The sequence below is a fragment of the Lagopus leucura genome, unplaced genomic scaffold, assembly GCF_019238085.1.
Source record: "Lagopus leucura isolate 7727_CA_CO unplaced genomic scaffold, USGS_WTPT01 Super-Scaffold_100044, whole genome shotgun sequence".
Classification (NCBI taxonomy): Eukaryota; Metazoa; Chordata; class Aves; order Galliformes; family Phasianidae; genus Lagopus; species Lagopus leucura.
Window position 1 is genome coordinate 2,722,346 of NW_024962291.1, and position 15,696 is coordinate 2,738,041.

The following is a 15,696-nucleotide window of genomic DNA, read 5'->3' on the forward strand; positions in this document are numbered from 1 at the left end:
TTAATCCCAGCTTTGAGCAGCAGCAAATTTTTGTTCTCCTCCATCCTTTACAGAACAACGTAGCAGAGGCTGAGGATGCTTTCCTATCCAACACAACAAAAAAAATATCAAAGTTCAGTAAGCCAAGCTGAACCTCTCTGACAAGTCTGCTTTATCCTCTGGCATGCCTCTCCCTTCCAAAAACAGAGCCCAGACTTCCTCCTCTCCAGGCAGACGCCAGTTTCTCGAACAGTGCAGCTGAGATGGAGGGAGCGTGAGAAAAGGCCATGTTTTGGGGTCTTACACGGCACCAATTTCTCACACCTACTGAACGCTGCAGCCTGTGCAGGGTGCTGGGAGGGCTCCAGCTCCAGCCCTTTCTCTCCCCCGCTCTGCCTCCAAATTCCAGACCGGTGATGTTAATACATTACCGCACCAGCATATCTGTGTGCAAAGGACACACGATCCTGGGGGTGCAATTCATCATTTTAGAAGTGAGTTGGTGGGAGTCTGTCTGCCGTGATTAAAAGTAATTAAGAAATATATATAAAAATGGGTCATTAAGGATAGTGACCTCAGGATTGCTGCATGGGTTGGCTGCTGGTAGGATGCTCTCACCAGGCAATGCGAAAACCCCTTTGCCTGGGTTTGTGCATCCAAGTTGAGAGGGGGCTGGTGATGGGATGGAATTTTATACTCTGCTGAAAAGTCTGATTGAGACCCCCTGAAAATCTGTTGATCTCACCCATGCCCAAGAAAAAGGTCATCCTGGCAGGCGCTCCTTGCCCATAAATATGTGATTGTAATGGAAACACCCTCCCTGGTGCCCCTCCGTCCACCTGAACACATTCATTTCTGGTCCTATCTTCTGCCTGGGCTCTGATGTGTTTCTGTCCTTCCTAGGGACCTTGCACAATGGTGTAGCCCACCTGCATCTTTTAGGTGGCACCAAGGTTACCTGGTGTGCGTGGCTGTGTATCTGCTTGTTTCGCCCTGAGCAGAAACGGGATATGCTGTTGCAAAGATAAATCCAGATTCTCTTTAAAAAAAGAAAAAAGGAAGACAAGTTGCTTTTGTTTTTAAGGAGAGGCTATGTCCCTGCCATGCTGCCTGTGGTATTCTTCCTTTTCTGCTTGATGAAAGTTCAGGCTGTATCTTATTCAGCTCAATTGCCTTGGCATGTCCTTATCAGTTCCCTCGTGACACCTTTCCACACCCCAGCTCCAGCTGATCAGTAGGGATGGGAGACGGAGCTGCTTCCCTGTAGAACGAAGTGAAGAAGTGGCTGAGGCTGTGGAGCTATGGTTGGGTGGGTAGGTTTGGTATGAGAAATAGGCTTAGGGTGAAGCATCTATGCATTTTTCTGTCTCTTTTCCCCCCCCTTGCTGTACCCCTTCCTTGTTCAAACTCTGTAGCCTGGGCTGTGAATGAAGCAATGCAGCCAAGGAATTACATGAATGTATGGGAGGGAGAGGCTCGTGCAGCATTGCTGTCTGCCTTCAAATGACAAGGCAATCTCTCAGAGCTGGAATCACCATATCCCCTGAGATGACACTGAAATAAGCTCTAGGTTGTGACATCACCATTTCTGGTTTTATTTCTTTCCCATCATCTTATATTGTACTGATATCCATGACCCCATCCTTATCCAGGCAGATTATTGCCCTTCTGTAATCTTTGCTATCGAGCCATGTTACATCTTAGCCCCAGAAACATGTCCACCAAGAATCCTAACTGCTGTTTGCCATCTGCCTTGGTTATCTCTGTATGGGATATGTTTTGCCTAGTGTCATAGAGGTTACCCATGCTTGCTGCTGTTCAGCAGCGATCCCTTGGCAGTGCAGTAACGGACCTCTGCTCGGTTCCCAGCACCTTCACAGTGAGTCCTTGGGTGTGGGGACAGATTTCTGAAGGCTTCCACATGGCGATAAACTGGGTCTTAGATCTTTGAGAAGGGCTGAGATGCTGAATGGTGGGACATTACTTTTAGCTAGTGGGTTGCAGCAATTGAAAGAACCTGAGCACACAGCATCATGGCTGTGCATTGAGGATGTCCTTTTTCATTTCATGTGGTGAGAGTGAGCAGTACACTTTGATCCCCTTCCAGTCACACCTGGCTCTTCAAAAGCTAATGATAAATGTAGTATGAAATAAAGCAGCTCTGATGTCAGCAGGATGAACTTGGTGACAGTCCTATGCCATGTTCTGTTTCATGTTGGGTAAGCTACTTTTGTTGCTTGTTGCTGGGTGGCAACAAAAGAGTCTTACTTGGAGTCTACTGTTCTCTCTCCATGATGGGCAGTAGGGCACTGAGGTCATAGCTGGCACCGTGGCAAGGCAAAAGAGGCAGAAAAGAGTGATGGATTGAGTTGGACCAGGCTTGGACCAGGCTCTTAACAACATGATATAGCTGTAGATGTCCCTGCTCACCTCACAGGAGTTGGACTAGACGGCCTTTGAAGGTCCCTTCTGACTCAAACAATCCTCTTTAGGAAGGGGAAGAGGTCTTGCATAGGTGGCCTCTTCCTCTCCCTTTCCCTAGAATTCAACAAAGAGGACAATGGGTTGACTGCTGGGGATGCAGCCCTGTTTCTTGTGGGGGATTTTGTCAGAGGTGGTGTGATCCTAGCCCTGTCACTTTTACAGGTGATGGGAGTTTTACCCTTGATGGCAGTAAGGTTTGCATTGGGTTGCCCTTTGAGAAATACCAACTACTGTGCCAGGATTGTCTATGACTCCTCTTAAATCTCTCCCCATGACCCCTGAGAATGCAGGGCAGCCTACGTGACAGAGTCCCGGACCAAAGTCAACAGCGTCCTGGCCCAGCACCCAGCAAGCTCAGGAGACAGGAATGTCGAGTTTGCTGGTAGAGGGTTGCTGCGTTCTGGCACAGGTCTGCAGTGCCTAAAGCCTCTGGGAGGCATTTTATTTTCCTTTCTGGAATTAGCTTTAGTGCTGAAGGTTGGTTTAGGGCCAGCAAAACTTCCTCTGTGCTATGAGCCATGCAGAAGCCTCCTCAAGTCTGCACTGTTTCCCTTAAATACAGCTCGGTGCCAGAAGTTTCTCTCACATGAATGCTATAAGCTCCTCAAGCTCAGATGAGGAATAGCCTAAAGGAAATGTGACCTTTCTAGAAATGCTGGCTTGTCTGGAGCGGGTGTTGGTGGCCATGAGGAGTGTGGCTGCCTGTATCTGTTCTGCAGGAGGTATGCAAGAGGATGAGTGGAAATAAAACGACTCCCTTGTCTGGGGTCTGGCTGGAGGTGAAGTCAAGAGCTGGCTGTGAAGCAAGCAGCCAGCCCCAAAGCAGTTCAGCCAGCTGTGGCCATGTGACCAAACCCAGAGCTGGGTTCTTCAGCCCTTCCTTAGAGCTGCAGGATGTCCTCACCTCCCTGATGAGAGATAATCCCTTCCACAAAGAGTGTTTCAAATATGATGTAGGGTGAATGGGAGGAAGGAAGCTTTTGATCACGACAAAACTTTGGTAGGAGCTTGTGCTCTTGCCTTGCCCTGAGGAGAAGGGCTGATGATACCCCTCTATATGGGCAGGAGGCTCAAGGCAGGAGTGCAGCGCACCATGCATTCATTTTACAAGCCTGAAGCCTTCCATTTCCTTGTTCTGGGCCAGGTGAAATGGTTACAGCATTGGTACAGGATGCCCAGGAGGGCGGCGGAGTCACCATTCCTGGATGTGTTCAAGAACCATGGAGATGAGGCACTGAGGGGCACAGTTAATGGGTATGGTGAGGATGGGCTGTGGGATGGACTAGATGATCTTAGTGGTCTTTCCAACCTTAACGATTCTATGAATTTTAATTGTAATTTCTCTATTTCCTTTCTTTGAAAGAAAATTTAACAGCTGACCCTCTCCACACTTCAGAGTGGGCTGATGAAGGTTTGGTGCAGTCAATTTGCAGTTCAACAAATTGCTGTAGCTGACCCATACTTGATTACTTTGCCAAGGTTTTGTTTTCCATTTGTTTGTTTGTTTTTTACTGGAAACAAATATTTGTGCTACTAGATTAGTTGAACAGGAATAATCATTTTCCCTCTGCTTGCTGTCTGGATCACTGAGCCCCTAAGCATCACTTATTAAACATCACTCTGCTGCCAGCCTGTCTGAGCATGAAAAAGGGTTCTGAATCTGTCAGTAAAGTGAGTTTGGGTGTTCAGTGGCGTTTCAGAGCCTAGGGCAAACAGGGGCTCAGTGTGGACCTGTTTTCTGCCTGCTGCACATGAGCAGTACCCAGCATTTCAGCATCACTTGGGCTGCGGGCAGCTCACATGTCAGCTTGCCCTCTGGCAACAGGAGTGGGGGTGATATTCCCCTGCCCTACAATAAGCTGCATCTCCATGAAACAGTCACTCTGGTGTTGTCCTGGGCCCACTGTGAAGATGCAATGACAGAATAGCGAGCTGGTGAGATCATGAGGAGAGAATTAGTCACATCCCAGTGGGAAATGCAGTGGATTGCAGGCTGAAATGATGTGCAAAGTGTGTACGGCTCCGGCAGGACACCCTGAGTTGCTACAGCCCCTTGCAACAGCTTTCTGGGGAGCTGGGGTGTGTGGAGTTGAATGAAAATTGAATTCACTCTGGGAGAAATGTGGACTTCGCTGCTGGTAACTGGGGCAATCTGGGAGGGAGGGGGTTAAGAGCCATCCAGAACTGGAGGCTGTCACACAGGGGAGGGAAATCATGGCAGAGTTTAATGAATGACTTCATTTATATATTAAAAAAAATAAAATGCATGCATACACACAAAAAATAAAACAACAACACGGTGGCTTCCTGCCAGGCCCACAAACAAGGGTTTCTATGGGAACCATGGGGAAAACAATAAATACGATGGGGGACGAGGAGGGGGCCTGGCTGCGGTCTGGGTAGCTTTGGGCTATTTATTCCTATCAAGAACAGGGGGAAACATCCTCCTAGTCTGCTTTGGGGCTGGGAGAGTGGATGGGTAAGCAAGCCATCGGCACCAGCTTTGGCTGTGGGTACTGCAACTCGTGCAGCGGTGTTATCGCTGAGCTGGAATGCAGCAGCCGCCTTATCGCTTCCTCGGGGTGGGCGGCTGTCCTGCTGGCAGAGGCACCCTGAGGCTGTGAGAGGCCAGCACAGGTTTCTGCTCCGTGCTGGAGTAGGAAGCAGGGTGGGATACAGCTCCTGCCCTGATTTAGAGAGGGCTGTCTCACTTGTTAGGGATATGGCTCCATGGTGCGGATTTCTCCAGAAGATCTAGGCCATGGAGCCTAGATCCAACATATGAGGTTGGGCCATGGGATTTCTTGCGATATCCTCATATCCCCATATTGCTTACCATACCCAACTTCCAGCCCCTTTTCCTGGCATGCAAAGCAGCATCGCAGGGAATGGTACTTTAGGATGCCCCTTCCTTGCAGATAGGCTCTCCTGAAGGCAGTGCCCACCCTTGCTCACACATCACCCGTTCCACTAAGAGTGTGGCATGCTCCTGAAATCCTACCCTTTGGAAAAGGGGCTGCAACAGGGCAATCGCAGTATCATTAAGGTTGGAAAGAAATTTAAGGCCATCTAGTACAATCACCAACCCATCACCACCATGCCCACAAAGTCATGTTCCTCAGTGCTACATCTACATGTTTCTTGAACATCTCTAGGGATGGTTACCCCACCTCCTCCTTGGGCAGCCTGTGCCAATAACTGACCACTCTTCCTGAGAAGAGATTTTTTTCCAAATACCCAACCTGAACCTCCTCTGGTGCAACTTAAGGTCATTCTGTCTTGTCCTATTACCGTTAACAGGGAGAAGAGGCTGACCCTCGCCTTTCTGCAACCTTCTTTCAAGTCACTGTAGAGAGCAATAATGTCTCTCCTGAGCCTCCTCTTTTCTAGACCCAACAATCCCAGTTCCCTCAACTACTTCTCACAGAATCACAGAATGGCCAGGGTTGGAAGGGACCTCAAGGATCATGAATCTCCAACTGCCCCCCGCCACATGCAGGACCACCAATCTCCCCATTTAATATTAGACCAGGCTGCCCATGGCCACATCCAATCAACATCCTTATCAGACTTGTGCTCCAGACTCTTCATAGCTTTACTGCCCTTCTCTAGACACACTCCAGGGCCTTGATGTCTTTCGTGTAGTGAGGGACCAAACACTGAACATAGCACTCAAGGTGCAGCCTCATCAGTGCCAAGTACAGAGGGAACTGTGCCAAGGGACAGGACCACCACTTCAAGGACCAGTGCTCATGCTGAGAGCCCTCATGCAGTGAGCCTCCACCTCACAGGGAGGGGTGTCCCAGCAGCCTGGGGGGGTATTTTTAAGCATTAAGATGAGTTTTCCTTCTGTTTTGGCAGGCTGACGGCACAGTGGAGCGTGGAGGATGAGGAGGAAGCAGCACGAGAGAGGCGGCGGCGGGAGCGCGAGAAACAGCTGAGGTCCCAGGCAGAGGAGGGCTTCAATGGCACTGGCTCCTGCATGGAGAGTGCAGGTTCAGCACAGGAAAACCAGTAAGAAGTACCCATGTGTATACACCCTACAGCAAAATTTAACTGAGCACCACTGTGCCTGCTTTGGCCTCATGTTTACCCTGGAATTTGGGTGTCCCTGGGAAGGACACTCCTGTTCCTCCAGCCGTCCCCTGGTTTCTCTGCAGCTGCTGACAGCCACCTGGGCTTGCTCACACAGCCGAGGTCAGCCTGCCATTAATCTTCCCATAGCTTTGCTCTCTCTCATGTAAACACGGCCCCCTCCTTCCCTCGGAGCTTCCTGCGCCAGGACACATCCCATCCACATTGCTGCTCTCATCCCTTCCCCCATTCAAACAACAAAGGAAAGAACCAACAAAGTGGTGGATTTGCAAACCTGAGCTCTGCAGGGTCCTGAATGCAGACCAGGCTGCAGGATGGATGTCCCCAGTGCAGTCCCACCCAGGCCCCACAGCCAACATCCCGATGTCCATCAGGACCAACATCCCATCCTTGGAAAACCCCTTCCTCACTGATGTCCCTTCCTGTCCATACCAAAGTTAATTCAGCTGGAGGATCCCTAAGCTACTCTTACTCAAGCAGTGGGAAATAACCCAGTTCTGAATCAGCATATCATCACTGCTCAGGAGCTTGAGGATGGCAAGCTTCCCCATCACTAGAGCCCTATACTTCAAGTCATCGGGGTTAGAGGATGCTGAGCATCTCTTGGCACCTCTTAAGAGTCCAGAAAGGCAAAGAAAAGGTCATGTTTATTGTGTATTTCAATACCTGAATTTTAAACTAACCCATGGGTCCCATCTGCTAATCCCCATTCCCTGGAGATGTGACCATGCCATGTCCCATAACCATGAAATCACCTCTTCCAGCTGATGCTTGCAATGTGGGTGCTCATCAAGGAGCCCATCCTGGTGGTGATTCTCCCTGTGAATGTGAGGAAAAAACAACAATTCCCATGCATGACCAGGCTGCATCTGATGCTGGCAGCTGCGGGAGCCAGGAGGGCTTCTGCTCCCTCCATCCATACATCTGCAAGTTGGGAGGGATGTCATCACTTCTTAGGAATGCACTCCCAGGATTAGAGGGCAGAGGGCTGCAGAATGGACGTATTTCCTCCTTTAGAGAGGAGGAAGATGGTTTTTCCCTTCTATCCATTCTCCCAGGGCTGGGAGCAAAGCAACTTTTGGTGTTTCTGGAGTTCCCCAGCCAATTGGGGCCAATAGGAGCTGGCTGAGCATGCCCGGAGCTTGAGCTGCAGGGGCTGGGGAGGGTGCAAGATTGAACAAATCTGGGCTCTGCCCACCTCTGAATCATCAGCATGAAGCCAAGTGAAGAAGAATCATGTCAGTGCTTGAGATTACAGTGCGGTGACCACTTCATTGCAAAGCTATACCTGCTACTCATTCTCACCTTCTCAACTCTCTCTGCTTTCAGATGAGGCTGGACCAGCACTGTTTCATAGACCAGGAGCAAGAGTCCTCAGAGCTCTATGGGAACCTGAGGAACAAGCCTAGGACTTGAGTCTGTGTTGCAATCACTGGGTCTTCTTGCCTTCCTAATTCAGAACTCTTTTGTTTGAGGCTGCATACAAGTGCAGGATAAGTGGGAACCAAGTCGGAAACAATTTTAGTCTAAACGAGTTGCAGTACAGAATAAAACCATGGGACTCCTTCATTTTGATGTGCTGCTTTTCTCACCCACTTGTGGTCTCAGAGACCAGGCAGGCAGTGGGGTGACACTGAGCTGATCAGGCCTTTTACACCATTCTCGTCCCAATTTTCCTCTTTGTTGTGTTTCAGCTATGATTTTAAGCCCTCTGGGACCTCAGAACTGGAAGAGGACGAGGGGTTCAGCGACTGGTCCCAAAAGCTGGAGCAGCGCAAGCAGAGGTGGGTAAGGCAGAGAGCTGAGCCACCCAGCACCCCAGTGAGAGGTGGCTGAGCCCAGGTCATGCCTTGAGAGCTAAGGGCAGGGTCTGGAGCAAAGATTGGAATGGGGGTGGATGGCCTCTGCCTGCAATTTGAGCTGCTGGGGAGGAATGGATGTAGGCTTTGGGGTGTTTGGCTTCAGCTCGGTGCTCTGAGCAATGGCAGCTGGCCAGGACACCGGGGTTTGGAGGAGTGACAACAGCGGATTTAAGCCACCTGAGCTGCTGCATGGGCCAAATCGGCCCCTAACATAATCCAGGCAGCTGAAAAAAAAAAGCTGTTCTACGTTATTGCTGCTTCCTGGCTCATGTCAGCATCGTGGGTGTTATGGCCCCAGCCCACCTTGTGCTCAGCAGCTCTTTCAGCAGTAGAAAACAGTGCTGAGGGGTGTCTGTGTCCCTGACCAGGCTGAGGACTGGGTCCATCTTCCTCTCTCTCCTCTCCCTGAGATGAATGAAACTCTTGCCCCATCTCCTGCTTTGGACACCACATATCTGCACATGAACTCTGTGACTCAGTTCTCCCAGCAACCCAATTTTATAGGGAGCTTTGTTCTGCAATGACACAACCCCTTCTTTACACAAGGGATTGAGAAAAACGCATAAGATTAATATTTACTTCTGAGCAAGTAAATAGATCTTGCCTCTTCCTTGATGCAATCACTGCAAGCTGTACCTTCCCAGCCTCAGCCCCAGGAGGGCTGCTGGAGCAGCTCACGGCAGTGCTGATTATCACAGCTGTGGGAGCAATTAGCAATCAGCCCCAGCTGCTTTTCTGCAGCCCCCTCCTTCTTTCCCTCCCTCCTTGCAAAGAGCTCAGCCCCAGGGAGAGGCTGCTGTTCTTGTCTGGAGGGGCTGAGATCCTCAAAGTTTTTTGGAAGTGTGGTTTTGCAAAAGGTAGGCTCCCCAGTTGGTGGTTGTGCTTTTTAAAGTCTGTTCAGTAGCTTTACCCTTTCTCCTGGCTCACTGAGGACAAGCTTGGAGTGCAAGTGCAGATAGGAGGTATCTGATAAGAAACGTCTCATGATGGGACAAGTGGTGCTGTGGGCAGGGTTTCCCAAATCCCTTTTCCTCTTAAATGAGTATGAGTGCCAAAGGCATCCTAAAGGCTGCATCACTTCTACTGGCTTAGGTCTTTATTGTGAGCTTTCTCTTTAGCTGGAGGCATTGCTGGCTGAGGCATCCCAGTTAGAAGAAAAAAAGTCACCTGGACCATGAGCCCTTTAGAGTTTGTTCTTTGGTGATGATTGTTGTGGGAGGATGATTAGTAGCAAGCTCAGTGAGCCAGTGTATGCATCAATCTCTTTTCCAGTGTGGTCAGTGAGGAGGTCTGGAAGGTGGCTGTCCTGTGAGCTGCCTTCTCTGCTGAAGAGGGGTGGGTGGAAAAGCATAGCCTGAACTTTCCTTCATGTTTGGTGCTGGCTGCTGAGGCAGGAGCAGTGAGTCAGCCCTCTGCTCTGTTAACCAGCTCTTGCCTCACTGCTGCAATACAGGCAATTTTCTAAGAAATAAACGGAAGGAGAAAACTACTCTCCATCTGAGACTGTAAGATGGTAATAACGTTCTGGGGTGTATCTCTGAGCCACTGAGGACTCTGGGTTAAGTGCTCTCACTGACTGTTCCCAAAGGCATGAGCTGCTCTGTTTTTGCAAAGCTGATTTCTTGAGTGTGTGCAGGTGAGTCTTCTCTCTACTTCCTCTGGGGCATGTAAGAGCTTTCTTGTGAAAGCTCCTCTCTGGTTTTTCTGTTAAGATCTGGTTGCTCTGGGACTGATTTGGTAAAGCAGAGCTGTCATTCATTCAAGTGGCGATACTGAGGTTTGGAGAAAGATGTAGTTACACGTAATACACAAATAGATACCTAACTGTATTCAGTTTTGGGCCCTTCACTACAAGAAAGTCATCAAGGCCATGGAGGGTATCTAGAGAAGGGCAATAAAGCTGTGACTGGTCTGGAGCACAGCTCTGATGAGGAACAGCTGAGGGAAATGGGACCTGATCACTCTCTACAACAACCTGAAAAGGAGGCTGTTGAAAGGTTGGGGTTGGCCTCTTCCCCCAGTTAACAGTGGTAGGATGAAAGGGAATGACCTTAAGTTGTGTCAGAAGAAGTTCAGGTTGGGTGTTAGGAATAATTGCTTCTCAGAAAGAGTAGTCATGCCTTGGAGTTGGCTGCCCAGGGGGATGGTGGAGTCACCAACTCTGGGGTTGTTTGAGAACTGTGGAGATGTGGCATTGAGGGATGTGGTCAGTGGGGATGGGTTGGGGCTGGTCTAGATGATTTTATTGGTCTTTTCTGACCTTAATGATACTGTACCATCATCTGGGAAGACACCAATGGTGTATCTAGGCTCATAACAAAATGTTTTGGTTCTCTGACCTCTCTCCCCCACCTCTAGATCTCCACAACAGTCATATGAAGAGGAGGACAGCAGTGTGAGGGAAGCAGAGGTCAAACTGGAGCAGATTCAGCTGGAACGGGAGGGCCTGGAGGAGGTCCAGGAGGAGAATGTGGTTGTTAGGGAGGAAGAGAGGCTGTGCCAGGAGGAAGAACATGTCCCAGAGCAGCATGAGGAGGAGGAAGAAAGAGTCAAGCAGGAGGTGAGATCAGGAGGAGCTGGGCTGTTCACATTTTCAACTGGGCTACATACAGAATCACAGAATGGTTGATATGGGAGGGTACCTCTAGCCCAACACCTGTTTGAGCAGTGTGCCCAGGACCGTGTCCTGGTGGCTTTTGGAGGACTCCCAAGAGGACCCCATGGCCTCTGGGCAGCATGTGCCAGTGCTCGTTTCCTGCTGCTGAGTGTTGAGTCCATGTGGATGTACTGCCATGACATAACATGGGGATGGTGCTGCTTGTGTTTAAGTACCTTCCTGGGCTCACTGATGCAACCTCTTCCCTCTTGTGAGAGTGTGTGTCTGCTCTCAGAGCTTGGACTATGTTAGTCATACCCATGCAGTGCTCAGATGGATAGTGCTACTGTTTCTCCTGCGGTTTTGTCAATGATGAGTAGATCTTCTATTTTGAAGGAGCACTCAAATCTGAATTTAAAGCTTATTTAGGCCAATGTTACACCTTTGACTTGACTTGCATTGCTTTGAAAATCAGTTTTGTTGAATCCCAAGTACTGTGACCAGTCTCACTTCCTGGCTTGTGTTCTGCACTCAGGAGAAGAAGAGAAGGAGAAACGAAGAAGAAGAAACCCCAGAAAAACGCCCGAGGGCCCCAAGCCCCACCAGCCTGGATGAGGAGGAGCTGTGCACAGACCACACTGCAGTGTGCTCCACCAAGGTTTGTGGCAAGGAAGGTGACCCTAAGCTTATGGTAACATGGGTTTTCTCTATCTCAGCGTAAAACAAAGTATCGTTTACCCTTCTTTTTAAAGTGAGGTTCCTCTATCTCTGAAATATTTGCCCTTCTCTAATTCCATCTCTGTGAATAGATGCTCTTGTAAAGCCTCCACTCTGAATACCGCTTGCATTGCTCCATGTGACTTCAGTTGCGCTTTGCTCAAATCCTTCGATCAGCGCGTGTGCTTTTGCATAAAGTAGACACACCTAAGTGGTTTGTTTGTGTAGCAATTGTCTTTTGTCTCGGTAAGCCCTGGGCTCCTTGATAATTGCATAGAGGGAAATCATGAGGACTCTGGGTAATTTGTACCTTATTAATCTGCTGCTGATGTTATCATTTTTTTCCATTCAGATCTATGCTGCTTGTTTCTTAGTCAATATTTCCTGTGCAGGGAGGATTGTATAAGCACTTCCTCTTGCAACAGTAAATAGAAATTAAGTGGAAGATGTCTATGTCAGCCAGGATCTTGTTGTTTATGGAGAAGACCTTTAAAATCAAATAAAAAGAGGGAAGAAAGGGTGGTTCTGGATGCAGACCCAGTGCTGATGTCACTGGGGGTGAGACCAAAGTGGTTCCAAAGAGTGGGGAAATACGATAAACACTCCTAGCACTTTTTATGCACTGAAATTCTTGTTGTTGCTACTCCAAAGCTTTCTGACCTAACTGCTGTTGCTAGGATTAGCCCAGGGAAAAGTTCAGAAATCCAATTGCTGTGGCTTTGTTTGTTTATTTGTTTTCATATAACGGTGATGCCAGAGGTCACCCATATGCAAAGCTGAAAGCTAAGCCATTCAGGAAAAATGAGCTTGGGATCTTTCCAAGGGATGGAAGGAGCAGAGGGAAAGCCTTGTACCAGTCCCATTTTGTCCTGGGCTTTTGTGAGCTGAGTTCTGGCGTTGGCTGAGTGAACTTGCGTGAGTTCTTCTGGCCTTCAGAGTGTGCTTTGAAACAGAAAAACACAACTCTTACTGCAAGAGTGGGCAGCCCAGTCTCTGGAGTCCTGGCTTGGAGGCAAGCACCAACTCCTCCAATTCTGAGCTGACAGCTTAACTGCAAGAAACTTCGACTGATGGGATCTGTCTCACTGTTATGCTTAGTGCGTCTCTATTAGCAAGGACTGTGCTATTAATTGATGATGGTGCTGTTCTTTAGTGGACCATGAAATCTTGGCACAGCCATTAAGCATCCTTCCTATGACAGTGTTTTGTCCTCTACTTAGTTAAAATTTAACACTCTGAAATTTAGCATTCTGAAAGCACCCTAAAGTGAGCACTTAGCACCGCTATTTATCTGCAACTGTGAAGGTGATGCTTCCCATGCTACAGGCAGTGGTATACAGAGGGAGGATCCTTGTCACTTGGTTGCTGCAACTTGTCTTTGTAGGAGCTACCTTTTGATTTGAAAGTGTTAATATCTCTGTTTTCTTGCTTTCTGAGGCTCAAAGAAAAAAAGCTGAGAGGTTTAGCAATGCTTCAGCCTCCTCTTTTATTCAGTGCCGGTGATTGACACTGCTTGCCTTCCTGCCTTGGTCAAAGAGTTATTGCACAGTAGATTCTTCTGCAAAGCTCTCTTCCCTGAAGCCTTGACCTGAAGAGTTGCTTTGGAGGTGGCTCAACATGCTAAATAGCCTGCTTGTGTGGCTATGGATAAGCCAGCATAACTCATGGCTGTGCTGCTCTTATGCTTGGCTTCATTGCTGCAGCAGTTGTTGGCAGTGCTTCTAGTTTCCCTCCATCTTTTTGTGCTTTTCGCTTTCTCTCTTGTTTGGCGAGAAAACTAAGTGTCTGAGAAAGATATGTAGTCCATGAGTAGGGTTGTCTCAACTATCAGTCAAGCTGTGTGCTGCTGCTTTGTACCCAAAATTGACTGGTCTGCTACTGTGTTCAGGTTCTTCTGGTTGGGGTTCTTCAGGCCTGCCTTGGGAAAGAGAAGGAAATAGGATGCTCGCTGTTTCTCTGAGCACTATGTAAATACGAAACAGAGGCATCTGAGCCCTGCTTCTGTTTGAGGGAGGGATGGGAAGGAATGGCTGCAGTACGATCAGCCAAGGTGACCTATGTCATCCATATGAGGCCCACAGAGATAAGTAATATCTGTGTCTTTTCTCTTCCACTTCAGATCACAGACAGAACTGAGTCTCTGAACCGCTCAATAAAGAAAAGGTATCTCCAGGGTTGCTGTGGGATCAGTGTGAAGGGGGCCCCTTGCTTCAAGCTCTTGAAGCTCTCCCATCTGCCCGAAGCTTCAGGATATTGCCTTATCCTTTTTTCTCTTGTCTCCAGTAACAGCATAAAGAAGTCCCAGCCTCCCTTGCCTGTGTCAAAGATAGATGACAGACTGGAGCAATACACACAAGCCATTGAGGTGAGCTGCTGTGCTATCTGTCCCCATGCTCTGTTGAGCTCCATTTGCAGGGTGTTGCTCTCCTACCACGGCTCTTAGTCTCACTATCCAGGATTGTGACAATAGAACCATATCCCCTTGGATGGGAGCAGCTGTTTTCCCTGTCTCTGCCTCCCTCAAGAGCATAAAGGTTCATTTTGTGAATGGCCCTGACCTTTTCCTCATATCTCCTGCCTAATGGGTGGGAATCAAATCAGCAAGACCCTTTAGGTCTCCTTTTGCAAATCCTTATTCCTGGGCAACACCAACTGGGGGAGGGGGGAAACAACACATGGTTAGGGCTGTTAAGTTCACTGATGATTGTTTTCCATCTCTACTCTAGACATCCACAAAGGCACCAAAGCCTGTCCGACAGCCCTCTCTTGACCTTCCCACCACCAGCATGATGGTAGCCAGCACAAAAAGCCTATGGGAGACTGGAGAGGTTGCTGCCCAATCTGCAGTGAAGACCCCAGCCTGCAAGGTGAGGTGCTGGCAGGATGTGCACTGCTTTATACAGGGCAAAAATCTCAGCTAGTGTCCTGAATCATTTCTCAGTAGTGCAGCTAGGAAAGCTTCCTGGATGCTGATTGAGGCTCAGCTTTGAAGTGGGAGTAAATGGAAAAAATTGTACATCTATTCTGCAGAATTTAAGAATGAACTCCTTTTTTAGTGCGAAGTTGGGTCTATCACCAAGGTGATAAATCTTGTCAATTTGGAAATTGCTGAAGATATTATGTGCTGCTCGTAATAACTTTTGTTTTTTGGTTGCTGTAAGCACGTGTGGTTCTGTAATGCATGGGTTGTAAATCTGCATTTTATGAGAGTAAAATTCCTTCTGAGTAAAAATGCCTTGATGTCAACGTCTGAAATAATTAACAAACTTAAGAAAATAAACACGTTGGTTCTGTGATCCAGGCTCTTGTTGAAGAGACTAAGAGAAGAAAACACAGGATATATTGCTATCAGGAAGAAGTTTTCAAAGTCTTGAGTTTTAGCTGCAGCTGCTGTAGCTCAGACAGTGTAATACTTCAAATATAAAAGGAGGTCAGATGTGTGGGGTTGAAGTCATGTCCAGCAGCACTGATGGTGAAGGGTAATGAGAACTTTGTATATCCTTCTCAGGATATCGTGGCTGGAGACATTGTGAATATAAGAAGCCTTTGGGAACAGAAAGGTGGTCCCAAACCTGAGACCAATATCAAAGTAAGTTAATATCTGTGTGAGGGCAGAAGTCCTTTTCTTTTTCACAACATAGTAAGGGCTCTGAGCTGGGTTGAAAGCATTGAGGAGGCAGTGATGTAGCAGAAAGGCAAGGGCTGCCTGTATCTATCAATGCAATTGCACATAAAAGATTTGGAAAAGCTCTTACAGCTCCAATCCTAGTGAAATTGGGGGCAAGAATCCTATTATAACGAGTAATACCAACAGGTCTCTTCAATGCCTCATTGTTCTCAGATAATGAGTTGGTAGCCCTGGCCTTCTAGGTCAAAGTTGAACTGCAAACACAAGTTACTTTGCTCTCATTATACTTGATCCTGAGAGTAAAGAAAAACATCCACAGTGAGGCATAAGATAGT

The 15,696-nt window shown here is 48.2% G+C and overlaps 1 protein-coding gene across 2 annotated transcripts in view; it reads left to right on the top strand.

Moving 5' to 3' along the window:
- LSP1 (lymphocyte specific protein 1) overlaps positions 1–15,696 on the top strand; it is a 39,121-nt gene that overhangs the window by 13,526 nt on the left and 9,899 nt on the right. For both annotated transcript variants that reach the window (XM_042884462.1, XM_042884463.1), the window contains exons 2-9: positions 6,325–6,477; positions 8,253–8,342; positions 10,779–10,980; positions 11,552–11,674; positions 13,853–13,896; positions 14,017–14,098; positions 14,460–14,600; positions 15,242–15,322. In XM_042884462.1, the coding sequence (XP_042740396.1) occupies positions 6,325–6,477; positions 8,253–8,342; positions 10,779–10,980; positions 11,552–11,674; positions 13,853–13,896; positions 14,017–14,098; positions 14,460–14,600; positions 15,242–15,322 (916 nt within the window). The remainder of the gene's footprint in view (positions 1–6,324; positions 6,478–8,252; positions 8,343–10,778; positions 10,981–11,551; positions 11,675–13,852; positions 13,897–14,016; positions 14,099–14,459; positions 14,601–15,241; positions 15,323–15,696) is intronic.